This window comes from Thrips palmi, unplaced genomic scaffold, assembly GCF_012932325.1.
Source record: "Thrips palmi isolate BJ-2018 unplaced genomic scaffold, TpBJ-2018v1 HiC_scaffold_4, whole genome shotgun sequence".
Taxonomy (NCBI): Eukaryota; Metazoa; Arthropoda; class Insecta; order Thysanoptera; family Thripidae; genus Thrips; species Thrips palmi.
In genome coordinates this window covers 1,633,411-1,652,882 of record NW_023144631.1, presented here as the reverse complement: position 1 = coordinate 1,652,882, position 19,472 = coordinate 1,633,411, and the positions used below count along the sequence as shown (strand labels likewise).

At 46.1% G+C, this 19,472-nt stretch overlaps 4 protein-coding genes across 7 annotated transcripts; 1 reads left to right on the top strand and 3 right to left on the bottom strand.

Annotated features, from left to right (window-relative positions):
• Positions 1–88: 88 nt before the first annotated feature.
• Positions 89–3,940, bottom strand: LOC117649769 (arfaptin-2). 3 transcript variants are annotated; one of them, XM_034392814.1, is made up of 8 exons: positions 3,679–3,721; positions 3,365–3,369; positions 3,047–3,245; positions 2,793–2,966; positions 2,593–2,702; positions 2,306–2,517; positions 2,056–2,227; positions 89–1,975 (listed from the first exon to the last, which is right to left on the bottom strand). In XM_034392814.1, exons 1-8 carry the CDS (start codon positions 3,704–3,706, stop codon positions 1,823–1,825), a joined length of 1,053 nt encoding a protein of 350 aa, XP_034248705.1. In that variant the 5' UTR covers positions 3,707–3,721; the 3' UTR covers positions 89–1,822. The 3 variants fall into 3 exon arrangements, with proteins under 3 accessions (XP_034248705.1, XP_034248706.1, XP_034248707.1); XM_034392815.1 differs by lacking the exons at positions 3,365–3,369; positions 3,679–3,721 and adding an exon at positions 3,814–3,940; XM_034392816.1 differs by lacking the exon at positions 3,365–3,369 and having other exon boundaries at positions 3,679–3,766.
• Positions 3,941–4,149: 209 nt separating this feature from the next.
• On the bottom strand, positions 4,150–7,140 carry LOC117649766 (vacuolar protein sorting-associated protein 33A). The gene is made up of 13 exons (XM_034392807.1): positions 6,980–7,140; positions 6,669–6,862; positions 6,514–6,595; positions 6,292–6,399; positions 6,016–6,182; positions 5,812–5,933; positions 5,607–5,727; positions 5,367–5,527; positions 5,143–5,297; positions 4,915–5,067; positions 4,616–4,841; positions 4,407–4,532; positions 4,150–4,309 (listed from the first exon to the last, which is right to left on the bottom strand). Exons 1-13 carry the CDS (start codon positions 7,082–7,084, stop codon positions 4,224–4,226), a joined length of 1,806 nt encoding a protein of 601 aa, XP_034248698.1. The 5' UTR covers positions 7,085–7,140; the 3' UTR covers positions 4,150–4,223.
• A 105-nt stretch (positions 7,141–7,245) lies between these two features.
• Positions 7,246–10,734, top strand: LOC117649768 (acetyl-coenzyme A transporter 1). The gene is made up of 10 exons (XM_034392813.1): positions 7,246–7,440; positions 7,655–7,899; positions 7,991–8,167; positions 8,246–8,382; positions 8,462–8,616; positions 8,700–8,896; positions 8,997–9,181; positions 9,265–9,382; positions 9,456–9,680; positions 9,757–10,734. Exons 2-10 carry the CDS (start codon positions 7,657–7,659, stop codon positions 9,928–9,930), a joined length of 1,611 nt encoding a protein of 536 aa, XP_034248704.1. The 5' UTR covers positions 7,246–7,440; positions 7,655–7,656; the 3' UTR covers positions 9,931–10,734.
• A 132-nt stretch (positions 10,735–10,866) lies between these two features.
• Positions 10,867–18,925, bottom strand: LOC117649408. 2 transcript variants are annotated; one of them, XM_034392179.1, is made up of 4 exons: positions 18,450–18,925; positions 15,280–15,282; positions 14,615–14,920; positions 10,867–14,544 (listed from the first exon to the last, which is right to left on the bottom strand). In XM_034392179.1, exons 1-4 carry the CDS (start codon positions 18,470–18,472, stop codon positions 14,349–14,351), a joined length of 528 nt encoding a protein of 175 aa, XP_034248070.1. In that variant the 5' UTR covers positions 18,473–18,925; the 3' UTR covers positions 10,867–14,348. The 2 variants fall into 2 exon arrangements, with proteins under 2 accessions (XP_034248070.1, XP_034248071.1); XM_034392180.1 differs by lacking the exon at positions 15,280–15,282.
• Positions 18,926–19,472: the final 547 nt, after the last annotated feature.

The following is a 19,472-nucleotide window of genomic DNA, read 5'->3' as shown; positions in this document are numbered from 1 at the left end:
CAGAAATTCAAGTTACAATTTTTGTAGCTTTTGTACTATGCATTAGTGTTAAGAGGTCGTAGAGTGAGACAAACAATCAAAACACCAGTTTCATAGCCTTCTCTGCTGAACAAAGCATTTAATTATAAGCAAACAAGGCTATGGAAGCCTTTGACTAGTGTTTCATTCCTGTCTGAGACGATCAAAACTCACCAACAGGACAAATCCTCACTAAAACTGTTCATTGTATTAAAAAGTTAAGAAATCACAAAAAAAAAGAAAAGACACCTTGAAACTCTTGGCAATGATACCCATGCATCCTCCAGAACATAAAAAAAACCCTTGGCTTAAAAATTAATATTTTGAAAGAAATGATAGCAACAGCCTATTACTGTAACTAATGCAAGTACAAATAAATGTTGAGAAGGTAGAGAGTGACATTGCTCAACAAGTTGGCAGTCTTAAGCAATAAAGATTCACATCCATAAGTACGAAGTAGTTTCCTCAATAAAAATTGCATATGTTCAGCACTGTTGAAAAAAAAAAAGGATTGCTATTCTGATTGTAAAAGGCTCAAAATAAAAAACAAAAACATAAAATCGCAGATAAATCACAACAAAAGTCTTACGTATAATTTTAAAATCCAGCTAATAGTTTGGTACAACTCTGCACAAACACCCTGAAATTATCGTTGTTATGGTAAGCATCTCTGCTGCAAAATAATTTCACATTTGCTTATGATACAAACTAAGTACATCGAGATAAAGACAGTCTTCAACTAGCATTACCAATTTAAATTGATTTATGTAAAAAAATTTACTACTTTTGAGTCAACTCAAATTATTCTTCAATGGGGAAAAATGACATTGATGTAATGAGAGTTACAGGTCTAGCAAAAATGAAAAAACCTCATTCTAGTTCAAAAAACTGTCATCCATTCCACACTTTTCCTAATGTGAAAGAAAGTTCACACAAGGAACTCAAATCAACCAAAAAGCAAGCTTACTGCCAAAATCGTCATCTCCATACCAACAAGAATTATAAAGGAATACATTTTACTAATTTGGTCCGGACATTGCTCTGTGGCACAACCAAAAGCTGACCCAAATAATAATTGAGTGCTAAAATACAGAATCTGTGAAGTGGACTTCTCCGCAAAAGAATGATGTCTACCCATAGCAAGAATTTAAACAAAAGAGGAAGAAACAAATACTTCAAGAGAGTAAGAAAAGGTGGAGGTGGGAACATTGTGAACAAAACCTAAATTTGTGCCCACAAACAAATGTTTCTTTAGGAAAGAAAATCCCAATAAATACAAATGAAAAAGAAAAGGTTGAAATTGATACACCACATGAAGCTACTGTTTGAATCTATTCTGCTATAAAAATAAAGTCTTTGGATGTGTATGTACAAATCTTTTATAACAACCTTAAGAATCGGATCTCCTAATTACAACTCATGATTTTTAAGAAATTAAAACAATTGGTGGACGAAACAGCACCAAAATGGTATTCATGTTTATTGATTAATGAAAGTAAAATCTCTATGCCACAAATTCCTCATGAAGTTAAGGAAGGCCATTTAATACAGTCAAACAAATCCTGGGTGCCACGATCTCCTTTTCCCCAAAGGTTCACACTACTCTAATCTAAAACTTATGCAGCCAACATCACCATTACATCGCAATGGTTTTATTTAAAAGATCCTTTGGTGAGAAAAAAGAACCATGATGTTATCACACATATTCACACTTACACACACATGTGCACAAATACCTACAATGAGAATGTAGAAACCATACTGTCAATGGTTTTCAAACTATGAAGGAGAGCAAGTACAAGACCTACTGTTCCAGCCATGAGGGAATTGATGAGTTTGGTGACTTGAGTTTTATGTTGAATTGCTTCAGCGTGGCTTCCAAGGCTTGTTGGTTGCCCGAAAAGTAAGCAGATACAGCATTGTGAAGAAGCAAAAGTTGCTTGTGCATAACTTTAATCTGTGGAAATAAGATACGAAACACATGTAGCAAAAATACATAAAATTCAAAGAGTGGTTTATGAGTTGCAATCCTCATACCCGATTTTCATCCAAAAATTTCAGCTTAATGGTGACATCAGAACGCAACTTCTCAAAGTTAACTTTGTGACTTTCAAAAAGCTGGGTTGCTTCATCCAGTCGAACAGCATTGGCTTCACTTCGAGATTGGGATAAAAGTTCCAAATCTGTGCGGTAGGCATCATACTCTATTCTGTTAAAGAAATAAAAATTTAATTGCTACCGATACCTTAATTATAAACTCTCTCAGAGTACATATTATAATATTTACCGAGCTGCTTCATATTGCCGCACAGTTAGGAGAGTGTCTTCAATGGTTTTATTACATAGAGTATTGACTGAGGACACAAAAAAATTTAAAGCTCCCAACAATGTTTCACCATTTTTAGTTAAACTTCGTTGAGTCTCAGCATTGTAAACAAACTCTTCTTGCAGTTCAGGTGATTTCTGAGCTAGTTCAGAAAATGCTTCACCAAGGGCGTGCTACAAAATAAACAAGTGGTGAAAACAACTTCACGGCCACATTTGCAAAGCATAAATCAGAGGCAAAATATATACCTGTGTTTGCACTACATGATAAAAATGGCTGGTAAGTGCTCGAGAAAGGCGGAGAACATTGGAATACTTTCTTTGAATGTCTCGCAACTGCTCAATTTGAGCTTCCAGTTCTGACATGACAATGACAAATACATAAAGGTCATTTAGTAAGTATATTAAAATTGCTACATTTTCCCATAAATTTTTTACTCTAAATGTACCTGTATCTACAGTTCGGGATGATTTTCCAAGCTTTTCAAACATTAACTGTTTAGTACATTTATATGTTGATATACTCCAATTCTTGATTGTTTCCATTTTAGATGCCTGTGATCTCGACAATGTAGGATCACCATTTTGAGATGGGCTGGTAGGAGTGGAACGACTTGACGGAGCTAAAGGAGTAATGATCGTAATGAAACAAAAGAAACAACAAAGAAAGTTGGTCTTCAGCTGAACATGTAAAGAAGTATACCATTGGTTGTCCCTAGGGCTAGAGACGTTGGGTGTGGGCGGGGTGTTGGTGCAGTAGCTGCAGAATGGACTGAACTGCTATTTTCAGACATATCTGTTGAGTCTTTAAGCATTTCCTGTAAGCTTCGAACAGCAACAGGACTGGTTGCAGGGCGATTGTTTACTGCTGAGTGCGCCATGTCAAAAGAGGTAAGGGGAACCTGCAATTTAAAAAAAGTATGGACTTAGATAGAAGAAAAATACGCTCTTTCGTTTCTCTTTTCCTTAAACTCAAAAAGTTACAAAAATATACGTTCAGAGGAATCACATTCCAACCTACATTTTCTGTAATCAATACAAAATTAGTTCAACCTCATTCATCAGTAGGGTTGATTTTCAAGTCCATCAACAAAACCCGAAATTAAAAACCACACATATGGAAGAAGAAAAATGTAAAAATGACGAAACAGAATTGAATGAATGACTGAAGTGTCAAGATGTCAAACTGACAAGCGGAGGTTAGGGGCGGCAGTGCATGGCCCATAAAAGCCACCGTACTGACACTAACACCGTCTCCGGAAAATGAAGTAAAGACGTGATTAATTTTAAATCGTGATCATTGATCAAGCAGCTGAAAAGGTTCGGTTATGCTACTTTGAAAGAAAGCTTCAGTGACTCGCATCTGCGGGTGTCCACAGAGAGGCCTTAAGGACGAAATATATTTGTGTCGCGTCACTACTGTACAAGTCACGTTCACCAAAACGAAATAACTTAACTTGACTATCTTACCAGGAAATTATTAGTTTCACAAAATGTTTAACATTGTTTCCAATGACGTCATCGGTCTGTCTGCTACGCCCGTACGAATTGCTGGAACTTAAGGGGTGGGTGGGGGCGGGATGTGCGGGTGGCGGAGGCATGGAGGGGGTGCTCTGTGGGGTGTGGTAGGGTTGGTAGGGAAGGGGTGAAGGTGGAAGCCGCAAATCCAATGATTTGATTTGCATTTTATTTCATCAAAAATATATATTATCATCAACAGTTTGATAGCGCAATTAAACATGATTCACTTTTACGGACACAATAGCAAATAATAACAATATAAAATTTAACATATAAAAAAAAATGTAATGTTTGATAATTTACTGGCTGAAAAAAAAATTGCACTATAAATTGCATTTATTTGTTCAATTTCATAGAGGCTATGAATCCAAATTCTCTGATAGTGACTCAATGAAAGTGTTCCCATTTATTAACTTTGTAGTTCCAATGACAAATTCAACATTAGCTGTAGACACAAGAGAGATACAAAAATATTAATCATAGCCAGTGAGACATCAGTATTTAGCAAAGAACGTCACAAAAAATATAGGGGAGAACCATACCATCAGAATCTTCTTGTTGTGAAAGGAAGCGTAGAGCAGAGATTTCTGCAAAAGTGCATCCTCCAATGAAAAACACTAAAACCACCTTGGGACTGTCGCTTGATGACTGTAGTGATAATGACGTTCCTGTAAGGATATTTAGTTTTAGAGAGACCCTAAATGTTCACACATCGGCCCATTCCTGAAATATAATTTCTTATTAAAGGTACCAGAAACAGATGGCTGGATGTCATCAAATGCGGGTCCTGGTAACAGGCCCAAGACATCTTGCAATGCTCTCGGTCCATTGGGTCGTACAAGATGTTGAACTAGACGGATGCTAAGAGGGGCATACACACTATGGACATAGCTTATGTCAGTGGGAGTCACCTCGCTGTTGTCAACAACAGTTAGGCGTAAAGCCTTTCTTAGCACTGTGTACTGCCGTTGGTTTTGCTGGAAATAAATCTTTAGTTAGATTTTGCTGTAGATGATTAAACAAATTAATCTAAATACAACTCAGACTGACCTGTACACGTAAAAGTCCAGCCTGTTCCAAATTACAAAGTGTTAGGGCATGTTGAAAACCGTAAGTCTGAAGAATTTCCCTTTTGTAATACTCCAAAACTTTTGGGCGTAACCCGCTGTTTGTTAGAGCTTGCATGCAGACCAGCCTCAGGACCTATATTTACAATATTAAATGTATTAAACAGCTCAGGCTAGGTACATTACAGAATTCAAGCAAACATTAGTTTACCTTAGTGAATGGTTCTTTGCGGGCTATGCAATCTTCTATAAATGGATGAGCTTTGTCAGTGTCAATGACATTCATAAGCTCCTGCTCTGTTTCCAAAGCCTCTAAAAATTGATTAGAGTCCGTCCCCTTTTGGACAAGTTCAGCAATTGTTGTATCTGAATGAAAATTTGAGATATAGCCAAGGTAAAGGAAATAATGACAACAATTGTGCAACAGTCACTTACGGTTAGCGAGGGATTGTTTGTTGGCCATCATATATGGCAGTCTTGATACAAACAACTTCATTTCCTGAACAGTTTTATCACCATGTCTTTCTCCAAATTGCATTGAGATTTGGTTTGCTTTCTTTCTCAAGGCTAAGCCGACAGCATTAAAATTTTTATCTCTGGAAAAATTAAAAACTTGCTAACTCCACAGATAACAGCACCAGATTAGAACACTGAGTTGAAACTACAGATACCGACCTTATTTCAGCAAAAAGCTCTTCTCCAGAGTTTAAAATAATATCTTTGGTATCTGCACTGGTATAAGAAGGTGAAGCTTCATTTGATGAGACAAAATGCTCTGCTGGTAATCTCAAGGTAGCTGCAGGAAAAATGTGGTTTGATTAGTGGACACTAAGCACAACTTACTTCCACATGTTAGATTTTCTTTTGTAGGAAAACTTACTATTTCGTATACCAAATAGCTCATCAATTAGCCCCTCATATGTCAGTTGAGTAGCAAGAGGTGTGAGCAAGTCAACACATCGATCCAGCAAAATCAATTGATCTATTTGTGATGGGGGAATGCTGGAATATTTTGAAAAACATTTAATAAGTCAAAGTGTCCACAGACAAGAGAACTGAAGTAAAAAAGAAGCTGAAACATTACTTAGCATCATTCTGCTCCTGAGCAAGTCGTTTCATAAATTCCGAAACTTTTAGTGACGCAGGGCCGATTCCTGTCACTCTTGGAATTACACCAAACAGTGATTGAAGCATAAGCAAGCCTTGGGCAGTCTGATGTAAAGAAGTTGGGTCATTTTCTAGATGAAATTCCTAGATGATAACAATAAAAAAGAAACATCTAGTGGATTGGTATATAAAAGTGGTGAAATATAACAATTTGACTGTTTCCAAACAGTGTGCTGCCTAATCTAAGATTTACCTTAAAAGTTGAGCCAATCTCCATAGACATCAGATCATTGTCGAAAGGAAAGAGATGCAGTGGCAGTTCTTGAATATTGTTCCGAAAGCTCCCCAGCACACCTCGATCCTGCAATAGAATATTTGAATGGATGAATGAATGAATGAATGAATGAATGAATCAACAAATCAATATAACCACAAAACAATCAAACACTAAAACATCACAAAACATTGATTTCACCTCAAGCCTCTTTTCGCACAAAAATGTTATCCTTGGAATGAAGAATAAGTGGAAATCCGTCAGAGAACCACGTTTCACTTCACTGAAAGTAAAATGAAATAGCACTTTCAGAAGATGTTAACATTGTTAATTGACATCTTTTGGATGAAACTCACTTGCGAACATTTTCTGCCACAAGATCTATGAGGGAGAGTTGAGGGCGGATAATAAATATGAGATGATTTGCATGGCTTTGGGGGAGCGTTCCACTATGCAGATGAAATATGCTCTTCGTGTTGTGCTCTTTGAACATTGCCTTGGGGGCAATAAGGGCCATAACAGACCCCAGTGCCGCATCAAAAACAATATTCTTAAGATGAGAAAACAACAATGAATTAGTAAAAAGTTAAAATCAAAATAAACATCAACCTGACAGGTGTGGTTACAAAATGATTTTGAATACACATTCAATTAGGCTAATCGTCACCTTAGTGCCATCGATATTGTCTAGAAGGGCAAAGATGTGTTTCCTAGCATGTTCTTGAACTCGAGAAATATTCACTTTTCCTCCAGACAAATGGGAGGATGACATTTCTGTAAAGCGATATAAACTTCTCCCACTTCTCTCACCCTCCCTTCCTCCCCACCTTCCCCTCTACCCTGCACATATCGACATACAGAACACATATTGCAATTCGTTGACTGCGGATAACGTGGTGAACTGCAATCGCGAGGCTGTCACTAACATGTCATTTTCTGCTGGCCAGCCCAAACAGACGTCGTGGCCCAATCCATTTCCATGCCGTTTCATTACAGACTGTCGTTGATTTGTCATTATTCGTCATTTTAACTGTGGCGACTGTTGACATTTAATCGAAAAAAATCATCTCTGAGGTGTGTTAGTGAGAAATTGAAACAAAGTCCCCGAATGAACAGCTACAACAAATGGTAATGCAAGTTTAACCTGAAAATATTGTAAGGTTTATATGGTTTCTGTTTTAAATAACCCACTGCACTGTGTTTACATGTTGTGGATTGGAACTTTAACTCGATCCTCAGGTTTTAGTGACTCCACATTAGAATGACTTAGTCTATTGTTATAACATTAGTTATCGTTGTGTGGTTCAGGATGTTATTTTCTCCATTCCTACTTTGTTTGTAGCAATGAATCGCTCCGCACGCAGACGCCCAGAACCCTCAAGAACAGGTCCTCTATCAAATGGAGATGTTGAAGATCAACCTCGAAACATGGGTGGAAACGCACCAGAGGCACCAAGTGACATTCGTGGGGATCGCCGCAACATTGCTGTTCTATTTCTACTGTATCTCCTGCAAGGCATTCCTATGGGATTAGCAGCTGCAATTCCAATGCTGATGCAGAGCCATGGAGTGAGCTATAAACAGCAGGTCTGACCACAAATTTGTTTAGAAGTAACAATTTTACCTTTGGAAACATTTTTGTGCATTTGAATTTGACCCTTCATCCTCTTATTTTCAGGCGGAGTTCAGCTTAGTGAACTGGCCATTCAGTTTGAAATTGTTATGGGCACCAATTGTAGATTCCGTTTATTCAAACCGCTTTGGTAGACGAAAATCGTGGCTCATTCCTGCCCAGTTACTTATAGGGTTTTTCATGATATTTTTAGGAGCAAATGTGGATTCTTGGCTCGGTGATGTAAGTGACACTGTTCATATTTACATTTGACCGTTTTCAATTGTCTCATCTTTTTAAATTATTATTTTTGTTTTCTAGGGAGCTAATGCTGATCCATCCATAAAAGAACCTGAACCTTGTGTCGGCTTACTCACAGTCATGTTCTTCATTCTAACTTTTCTTGCCGCCACACAGGATATAGCTGTGGATGGTTGGGCTCTTACTATGCTTAAGAGGCAAGTGGTCATGAGAATGCTCTGTCAATTTGAATATGTCAACTGTTTCTGATTTTTGGAAATGTACCCTTTGTTTCAGACGGAATGTTAGTTATGCATCAACATGCAATAGTGTTGGTCAGTCAGCTGGCTACTTCTTTGGGTATGTGGTTTTCATGGCCCTTCACTCCCCGGACTTATCAAACAAGTACCTTCGCTCAGAACCTTTACCTACAGGTCTTGTTACAATATCCAGTAAGTCATCTTGCATGTCATTGTCAATTGTTATGTCATTAGATTGTTTTGTTAAACTCTAATTTTTTGTAAACTTTTTTCAGGTTTTCTGCATATTTGGGGATGGATTTTCCTAACAACAACAATTTTAGTAGCTATTTTCAAGAAAGAACAGGATGTTCAAGATCCTGAACATGAACCAGAACCTAATCTTGGCTTATATCGAGCATATGGCTTGCTTTGGGACATAAGTAAATTACCATCAATTAGGGTGCTTGCATTCATCCTTTTAACAGCTAAGGTAGGGGTGTTGTTTTCTCCTATTTTGAATCAAGCTGAGGAATGCTATGGCTTTTAATATAAATGAACAAGTACTGACTAGTGTGGATTCTTGTTACTAGATTGGATTCAGTGCCTGTGACGCTGTGACTGGTTTGAAACTTGTTGATGCTGGTGTTCCAAAGGAACATCTTGCATTTTTAGCTGTTTTACTTGTTCCATTGCAAATCATGCTTCCTATTGCTATATGCAAGTACACGGCGGGGACACGCCCACTAGACGTTTATTTGAAAGCAGTGCCTTACAGGTATGTCATCTATTTTCTCGTCATCTCATCTCATCTTTTCTCTATATAATAAGTAAATGTTTGAAATCATGAACTTGTTTCAGGTTATTCTTTAATCTGGTTGCTGCTGCTATAGTTTATTTAACTCCAAGTGTTATAACTAATGGAGAAGTACCTATGTATTACTATGTTGGATTACTTTTATTCTACACATTCCATCAAGTAAGTTTATTTCCTGCACAATGACTCTAAAGTGGTATTCATTGGCCTACTTAAACACTTACTGTATTTTCAGATCACTCTTTATATGATGTTTGTTGCTGTCATGGCCTTCTTTGTGAGGATAAGTGACCCCGCTGTAGGCGGAACGTACATGACACTTCTGAACACACTAGCAAATTTGGGAACAACATGGCCATCAACATTATCTCTCTACATTGTTGACTCATTGACTTATCGGGGCTGCTCCGCTCCTCTTTTGCATGGAGAGAATGATTGTTCCTCTCCTAGTGAAATCAAAGTAAGTGTGAATCATAAACATGGCAAAATAATAGGAATGGAAGTTCGTTTGTTTATCTATGTATGTTACTTTCCAGGCTTGTGAAGCTGCTGGTGGCCTGTGTTCCGTCCAAGTAGATGGCTATTATGTGGAAATGGCCTTGTGCACAGTATTGGGTATCATGTGGCTTTGGTGGGCCAAACCAAGAATCAACTCACTCCAATCCAAAGAAGTGCGGGAATGGAAGGTTCAAAGACGTCGAGTTCGATAGCAATTAGTTTAGATCACTCCCTTGTATTTATTGCTCCCTCTCTCTCTTTGAAATTTATGACCACAATCAAGACTTGCTAGGGTGGTTAAATTTTATATTCAAACTTAGATGTATTGTATTCTTGACCTGAGTTTCACTGTGATAAGTTTAATTCTGAAAACCTTCCATGTAAAATTGTCATCATTGCACAAGTTTACCAATACTGCCTTTTTTGTCATTATCTTCTAATTCTTGAAGGATAAGACACCAATCACATTAGCTAATAATAGTATTCTGTGAAACAGACTTATAATTAGTGGGGAGAACTCATCTCATCTCTCATGTGTGACTTTTTGTGTGAAACACATATAGTTGGTGTGCGTAGGAAAAAAACTTGTGTGGTGTTCCATCTTATTTATGACTTTAAAAAGACATTTCTCTTCTAGATTCTAATGTTTTTGGTCTTCGACAATTTTTGTGTGGTAGATTAGATGCATGGCATTTGATGAAATTTACATACCATATGAGAAAATAGTATTTTGACTGGACATTTACACAGTCCTAATATCAAAAATCATTTTTTGTTGTTTGTGTGTTAACTTTGGTCCGGGCCGTTTCATATAGAAACAACTAAGACTAACTGAGTAAACTGTTTTTACTTGCTAGCTACTTACTTGATTTCTGTAACATAGGTATTATGTTTATTGTTCTGTGATAACTGCTGCTTGTTTGAAATTTGTAGAAAGATGTTGGTGTACCATTAGTAGATGATCTGTTGGTAGCTTTGTTGAAATTTGGGAAATAAATACATGATATTTCAGTAAATCATTGGTGTTTCTTTCAAAATCATCCACAAACCTTTTAATGAATCCTGGAGATTTTTAATCACTTCAATTTCTAGTTCGTTTATGTGAGGGGAAACAGTCACATGCTTGGAAGTAAACAACGTTGTTGTACTTTTTATAAAATGTAGATTTATTTGTGTTCTTTAACAAATAGTAGTATTCTCAATGGTTCACACAGAAAAAGGGATACAAAGAAACGAAACAAACTTCAACAACATTCAAAATTTTGCGATTGTTGTATTGACCCGGCCGGACGCAAGACGCAAGCATTCAGAAAGGGGGAAAGTCGAAGGAAGAGGAAACGATGAAGCAGGGCAGATGCCAGGATGAGGAGAAACAAATGAGAGCAGAGCCGGTCAAGAAATTTGTGAGCCCGACGGAGAGTGGCCTGGGGCGCGGCAGAGCGGCAAGCGCCTGTCAAGTCGAGGGTAGGCAGTCACGCACAACACGCATGTGGAGCGGGCTAGCCTATCCTCAACCTCGCAGGCGCTACACCTAAAACGCTGCGGGAAAAGAAACGAAAGATGAGAGGAAATGAGGAAGAACGAGTTAAAGAAAGTCAAGAGGAGCATAAGTAAAGAAGATGAAGTAGAAGGAGATGTAAAAGAGGAAACAGAAAGAGCGGAGCGAAACAACAGGGAGAGATGAAGGACAGGAAAAAAAAAGTTTTGAAGCGATGGCAAATGAGATGGGCTGATTCGTGAGAGAAGATGACTGAAAAAAGATGGAAAATCGAATTTCAGTTCAATGGCGACATGAAATGAGTCAACATGACAGAAAAGGATAGCATGACAAAAGGAGAAACGTGAAGGCGCCAATGCATTTCCACGACCGACCGGGTCAAACAGCATCGCAAACTCACTAACACGTGACAGAAGAGGAAAGAGCGCAAAGAGAAGAAGATTGACACATTCACGGCTCGACATTGTATTAACAATATGACGCCTTTTCGTCACGATTTGTGAAATAGTCTCCGTCAAGAGTGTGCACATGCGTCACCATGACCTTGCATTTCATGACGACTGTGTTTTCCTTGGGTGGAAACGGGAGAAGAAAAATGACAAGGAAGTGGTGAGTTGGAATTCATTTCAAGTTAACTTCGTTTTGTAGACTAGATAGCACAAGTACGTCTGGAACATCCTCGACGTTCCAGAATTGAAGAATAAGCCAAACGAAAAGGAAGAAGGAGAGAGAAAGTGGAGCAGTCTTTAAAGGGTTACAAAGTAGTAAAATTATCACAGGAAGCGCAACCCTAAATATTCAAGTCGTACAAAGAGTGCGAAGGTGTTTGTACAAGAGATACGAAATCAAATCACAGACAATGAGCGGCTCAGTTAGTTTCAACGTCCGGGAAGGCAGCATGAACCCCATCGCTGAATAGGGGGTGGGAGGAGCTTTTGGCTTTAGTGCCTACTTGGAGTATGGTCCACTCAAAGGTGCAAGTGTACGTTCAACGTACAACCCCACCCCCTTTCCTCATCGCAGCATGGGAGACGCGTCGATAACGTGTTGGAGCACCCCCCACCCTCAGAGAGATTCCGCGAAGATCGTCAAGGAAATAAAAAAGTGAAGCTCCAGTATTGTCCAAAGTGTATGGACTTGGAAAAGTAAAGGAAGAAGAAGAATGAAGGAAAATAGCTTGGCAGAACAGGAAGTTGACATGGAAAGCGAAAGTAAGAGGAAAATCGACAAAGAGAGCAAGAGAGACTGACAGAGAAAGAGAGGAAAAAAAGAGCATAGAGGAAATCCAAAACAAGAAAAATATTTTTTCTGTAGAATAAAATATAATAGAAGATAAAGAGTAAGAGAAAGAGGCAAAGTGAAAGAAATGGTAGGGAAGTTGAGCAAGATGGAGAGGAAAACAAAAATGGTTCATCCATTTTCTGAAAAATAAGAGAAATATAAGAAATGATTGACGAGAACAGAAGAAAAACAGATAATGCCAGAGAAAGATAGAAAAGAGACAGAAGGACATAAAGGATCAAAGTAGGACAGTAAAGGACAAGAAAGGCAGAAAAGGGCCAGGATAGTAATAGACAGGTAGACACAGGGTCGAAGTAGGACAGTAAAGGACAAGGACAGAAAGGGTCAAAGTAGGATAGTAATGAACAAAGCAGGCAGTGAGAAGGTCAAAGTAGAACAGTAAATGAAAAGGAAACTCAAAGTAAAAAAGGAAGGCAGAGAGTGCCAAAATAGGACAGTAAAGGACAGGGGTGCCGCGGGCCGAATTGACCTGGCTAGATGGCCCAATGCGTGCGTGCGTACGACAGAGAGGTCTGACCCCTGCGGCCCGCGCGTCGTCTACTCTTTGAGACCCCTGCTAAGAGACAAGGAAGGCAGAAAAAAGAATAAGAGTGAACGAGGACGAAAATCATGAACACAAAAGTGATGAAGACTCTTAAAAGAAAAGGAACAGTAATATTGAAGAAATTAGAATAAAGAGAGTGAGAGCAAGAGCACGAATGAAATGCGAGAAAGAAGTTCTACATTAGAACAGAAAACGGAAAAGTACAGGTGCACAGACGACAGAAAAAGGGACTTTGAGGCAGGAAAGGCAAGATGAGGAAAAGATCGTACAAGTCAAGAAAACAAACAGTAGAACAGAAGAAAGTTTTATTGGAATACTTAGGTAGAGATCATAGTATATAAAAGAAAGATGTAAGGAAGGCAGCATCGAAAGAAGCTGGGAAAATAGAAGTGAAAGGGACAGAGAAGGAAAGAGAGGAAAACAAAACAAGCAAGGCGGAAGTGACAGAAACAAGGAAGGTAGAAGTGAAAGAAACAAGAAAGGTAGAAAAGAAACAAACAAACAAGAAAGGTAGAAAAGAAACAAACAAACAAGAAAGGTAGAAAAGAAACAAACAAACAAGGAAGGAAGGAAGGTGGAAGTGAAAGAAATAAGAAGGGCGAAAGTGAAAGAAAGAAGAAAAAAAATAAAATTGAAAGAAACGAGGATGGTAGAAAAAGAAAGATACAAGGAAGGTTTAAGTGAAAGAAGCGTCAGGAAAGAAAATATGGCAACACATGAGAAAAAGAGGAAACTTAACAGAATACTGAGAGGTGAAACAAGGACATATAAGTAAATCTATCAATCGGAAGGAGATTGAAATACCCAAGGTACGGATCACATACAGTATAAAGAGAAGAGAAAGACTAACTGGATGAAAAAGAAAGATAGGCGAAATAAATTTTGAAGAATGAAAGGAAGGCACAAACAGGAAGAAAGACGGAAAGGAAGACAGAACTTAAATGAAGATAGAGAAGAATACCGAAAAGAAATAAGAACTAAAATAAAGAAATGAAGAAAGAAACTAGGAGAAGAACAGTCATGAAAGAGTGTGTCCTGCGGGCAATGGACACAATGAAGACCGTGGGGTGCTCCTCATCCAGCCTTCCCGGAGACAGGCATACTATGTGCACGGTAACTAACAGAAAAAGAGTAAGTAGGATAAAATATGGTGGGAAAGTTCAGTTCATTTGTTTTCCTTCAATGTCAACTCTGAGTCGAACCCCAATAAGCTTCAGCTGCTACTGTCAGGTATGAGACGTTCGTTTCCAGCAGGCGTTGTTTTATCTTGTACCGTCGCGGAGGACCTACTGCTTCTTGGCGATGCGGAAGCCGGAGAAGGTGAGCGCCGGCGTGGCGCTGGCGTCGGCGTGCTGGCTGCCGCCCTCGAGGAACACGGCCACCGCCTCGCCCAGCTCCATGTCCAGGATGACGACGTGCTGCGGCCCCGCCACGATCGGCGTCCACGCCGAGCCGCCCGCCTGCTTCTTCTTGAGCACCAGCCTGCGCAGAGAGCGGCACGTCAGGACAACGAGGACGACGGCGGGATAGATAGAGAAGGAAAGGCACTGACTTGGCGGCGGCGTCGCCGGCGAAGGCGAACTGGTAGGTGCCGGGGCAGTAGCAGACGAACTCGCCGTCCGCGGGCTTCCAGCCGACGCCCTTGTCCAGCAGGGTGGTGCGCAGGGCGAGGGGCGCGTCCTTGGCCGCGCCGCCCTTGAGCCCCGCGCCGGAGAAGGCCACCGCGCCGGTGCACTGGCTGGCCGTGGCCAGCTTCTTGGCGCCCAGCGTGGTGGAGGCCGTGCCGTCCGCGGCCGGCGCAGGCTTGCGGGCTGCGTCGGGGACGGCGGCCAGGGCCAGGCCGAGCAGCAGCAGCAGCCTGAGCAGAAACACGGCGCGCTTGTAGAGCCGGAGATGCGATAGAAAAACAAATGAATTCTTATTCTGTCCCGGTGGCCAGGGGGGCCGCCTCCCCCGCGCCAGTTTAACTTTCTCGCGACGCAAAAACACGATGTGCCGCGCCGTGCCGCGCCGAGCCGGCCTGCTTGCTCTGTCCGCTAATGAGAACGTTTGCCAGGCGGGCGTGGGCGGGGCGTGGGCGGGGCGGGGCGGGGCGGGGCGGGGCGGGGCGGGGCGCCAGCGGTGGGGCGAGACCCAGCTCATAGCCAGCCTGGCGCTGGCGGCCAGAACAATAGAGCACCCGCTCAGGCCACGGGGGTTTCCGAGTATAAACCGAACAGCCTTTTGGAGTCGTGACAGACTTTACCGCAGACAATGCTGCACTTATATAGCACACGGCGGTGCAGGTCAGAGTGCAGCCTGCCTGCCAGAGCGCGGTGCGGCCCCTTGCCTGCAGCCTGCACCAGCGCCTGCAGCAGTGCCCGACCGCGGCCTGCTGGTGGAAAGTAATATAAATTGCGCTGTCTTTACGTTGGTTCGTTTGGCGGCCGCGGCACGGCACGGAGCGGCGCGGTGTCAGTGCACGGCGCTCGGCGTCCGTTATTGGAGCGCTGTGAAAGCCCTCCGCCAAGCCAGCCAAGCCCTCCGCAGCGCCGGTTGGCCGACCGGCGGGGCGTGAAAGCCTTGGGCCTTCCAGAGCCTCGTCGCTGGCGGGCTGGCGGCGCTTCGGAAGGCTGGTCGGCGCGAGCGCCGTGTTGAGGCGGGATACTCGGCCGCCACATGCGCGTGCGTGCGGGTTGCCTACCGCGCGCCACGGCAGGCGCTCCCCGCCCCCAGTGCCCCCAGCCTCCGCAGCGCCGAGCCGAAGGACGGCGTGGCGACACCGACGCGAGGACGGGACGCGACGCCGCGACGGGCAGGCAGCGTGTTTCCTGTTTCACTGTTTTGCTGCTTCGCTACGGGCAGGCAGCACGCCGTCGGCACGCCGCGCATCACCAGCTCGTGGGCGGACCGTCCCAGAGTCCCGGACACGACCGACGGCCCCACTTCCGGCGCCTCGCGTGGCGGCGTGGCGCGGCGGCGCCGTGTTTCGGCGGCCGAAGCGCTGGGCCGGGCCAGGCTGATTCCGAGAGCCGTGCACGTCGCTGTCTCTCGCGCACCTACCTACACGGGACGCCCCATGAGTGCTCAGAGAGACGGAGCGACGTAAACGACTCTCGGAATCAGCCCGCTGGTTCTGGGTGGGACTCGGTGAGGCGCCGCGTGGGGCCGTTTGGCCGTTTGGCCGTTTTAATTCGGCCATTCGTATTCGTGGCCCCGGGCGGGCCGGGCCGCGCTGGGGCGGCGCACGTCCGGTCTCGAATCGAGTCAATGTCGCGCTTTGGGCGGACTGACGATCAGGCGGACGGGACGGACAGGCGGACGGGGTGACGGCATGCGACGGACGGACGGACGGACAGCGACAGCTGGCGCGTCATGCTCGGCGGCCCCGCGGCCCTAGAGCCCTCTAGGGCGGTGCGACAACAGGGCGAGGCGCGACCCATTTCGCGGAGGTCACACACGACCTGACCCGCACCGCCTTGTGGCAGCATGGCAGCACGGCAGCACGGCAGCATGGCAGCGGCGGGCGGCGCAGGGAAATGCGCGCCGGCAGGCGTGCTTCGTCGCGCTGTCTCTCTCGCACCCATGGGGCTGGACACCCGGAGTGCGAGAGAGAAAGAGCGACGAAGGCGCAGTCCGGAACCGGCCTGCAGACCGCCACTTTTGAGCCGTTTCTCCGGCGTCCGCGCGTCCGCCACACGAATATTCATTCCGCTGCACTGCAATCTGCGCGCGCAATGAGCGGGAAACCAGTCGGTGGAGGAGGTGGCGGGGCGGGGCGCGGCGCGGTGTAATTCGGAGTCCTTTCACTCGGGGCGGGGCGGGGCGGCCCTTTCCGCGTCACCAGCAGCGAGCAGGGCGTTACGACCGCGTCCCCCTGGATGCACTGCACGTTCGCGGACGCAGACACGCAGACAAGCAGACCCACGCGTCGCGCCGCGTCCAGACACGTCGCCCCGCCGCCCCGCCACCCGATCGGACGCGGATTACATGTCATTAGCGCATTTGCATACGGGCGGACAGCAGCGGCGATGACGAAAAGAACACAAGGGGCCGAATGGAGCGGAACGGAGGAAAGAGGCCACTTCCCTCCCTCTCTAGCGGTGCCGCTAGTCCGCGCAGTCCGCGCCCCGGTTGCGTGATCGCATGCAGGTTTCCGAATCGGTCTCGCCACCTCCACGAAGTACGCATCGTCGCCTCTGAATCGGGTGCCGCGCTTGCTGCTTGCCACCGCCGCTCGCGTTCGACCGGTTCAACCTTTCGCTATGAGGCCGAGAAAAGTGTTCTGCGCGCGTAAATCCGTCACGCCGTACTCTGGCTAGTAAGCTAGTAAGCGAGTACGCCGGCCGGGCCAGATGCATTACCGCGAAGGTGAACCTGGTCGTTTGTCTCGCGGTGTCTGCGCGCGCTTGTCTAGGCTTGTCTGGGCTGGTCTAGGCCGCTCTAGGCCGCTCTAGGCCACCCCTGGCGAGACGTATGACGGCGGCGCGCCCTCGGATCAAATCGCGTTAGCGCCGCGGATCAAATCGCGTACGCGCCTCGGATGACGTCGGCCTCGGCCTCGCCGCGGAGCCCCTGGGGCGCGGGCAAGGTTGGGCTTGCGCCGCGGTGCACAACGAGGAGGGCGGGTCGCCTACTCAGCAGGGGCCCCGGGCCTTTAGCAGTTAGTCCGGCCGGCTGCGCGGTGTGAACAGTGTGTGCTGTGTACACGGGGTTTCCCCCGAGGCCGCGAGCAAGCCACTGACTGCACAGTGCCCACAGTGGGCCCCCTCTCTGGCCGAAACCGCGCTTGGAAATCCGAGCCGCGAGCCGCGCGCAGCCTCCGCGCAGTGGTGCAGCGAGTGCAGCAAGTGGAGCAGGCCGTGGCCGACCACTGGGCACCACCGGGCAGCGCGTTGCGTCACGCCGAGGCACCCCGTGGCAGGAAATGCACGCAAGACGGCGGGGGTCTTGTTGCCTTTCACAGTGCAGGCCGCGGGACGCTGCAGCTCGCCACAGGCCTCAGTGCAGTGCTAGCCCGGACAATTATGATCCGGACCTCGCAACCCTCGCACCCACGCGGCACGCCTCATGAGTGCGAGCGAGACAGAGAGACACGGCGCGGCACCGCGGGCGGCCCGGCGGTGCGATTTGACACGTGCGCAGCGGTGCGGAAGTGGCCGTTGCGCAATGACAAGTGCGACTCTGCGTTCGCGAACTACGTAGCGAAATACACGAAATTCGCGACTACCTGCCATCCCCTGATAGCGGGTCGTAATTGAGACCCTAACCTCTTTCGGCCTTCCCTCGATGCTCGCTACAAGAGGCTCCCTAGCACGCACGATGCGTAACTGCGGACTTTGGCTGCTCTGAGGTCCGATCTAACGCGACATGCGTTGACAATAGGACAGTGACAAGTCGGTACTCACGTGGTGGAGGTGGCGGCGTGCATCTTGTTGGCAGTCGGCAGGGTCGGCCGGAGGGAAGACGAGACGAAAATAAGGAAGGAGTCTCAGACGAGAAGTCTCACAGAGAAGGCAGAGCCACACAGACACAAACACAATCACAGCACAGTCCAGAGAGGCTTGGAAGAGGGCGTCGAAGAGGGTGTCGAGGTGCGAGTCGGGTTGGAAGAGAGCGACTGACAGAACGGACAGAGAGCGTTTGGCAGAGCGGCCCAGAAGAGCGCGGGCTAGAGCGCGGGCTAGAGCGAGAGCGCAGCAGTAGAATGTGTCCCGGCGACCGGCCGCCCGGTACTGGATGGTACTGGACTACGGGAGCGGCGTGGAGCTCGTGGAGCAGGGCCGGCTGGGGCTGGCCAAGGCTGGCTGAAGTGCGCGGGCCGGCGCGGCGGTCGGCTCCCCGGAGCACGGCCCGTCCAGTCCAGCCAGTCCAGCCAGTCCAGCCAGTCCAGCCCTGGCCAGGACGAGGCCCCACGGCCGACTGCCACGACTCCTCGGCCCAGGCCAGGCCGCAGGGACCCGGCCCCACCACACCTCCGCGACGAGCCCCACCACCGCGCCGCCGCCACCCGCGCCACCCTGCGTGCACTTTCCTTTCCCCGCGACGGAGTGGACGGAGTGGACGGAGCCACCGCCCCGCCAACGCCGCCGACGCCAACGCGAGTTCGATTCCGTGATTAAAGGCGTGTGTTGTCTTAGGCCGGCCGTCGAGGACAGCTCGGCGAGGAAGCGGGAAACGTGGAGCTCTGTCTCCATAGCGCTCACGAGTCGTCCCACAAGGGTGCGAGTGAGATACAGTGACGTGGCGGGGCTGCGGGTGGCACTCGTTGACGCTTTGCCTGCCTTGTTGTCGGGCCGCCACACCGCCACGCGTCTCCTGTCGGCCCGTCCCTGATTGGGCGACGAGGGAGAGGGGGGGGGGCAGAGAAAGGGCGCCGGCGAGAAACCGCCTCGAGAAATCACGCGTCACGGACGGCGGACACCTGCTGA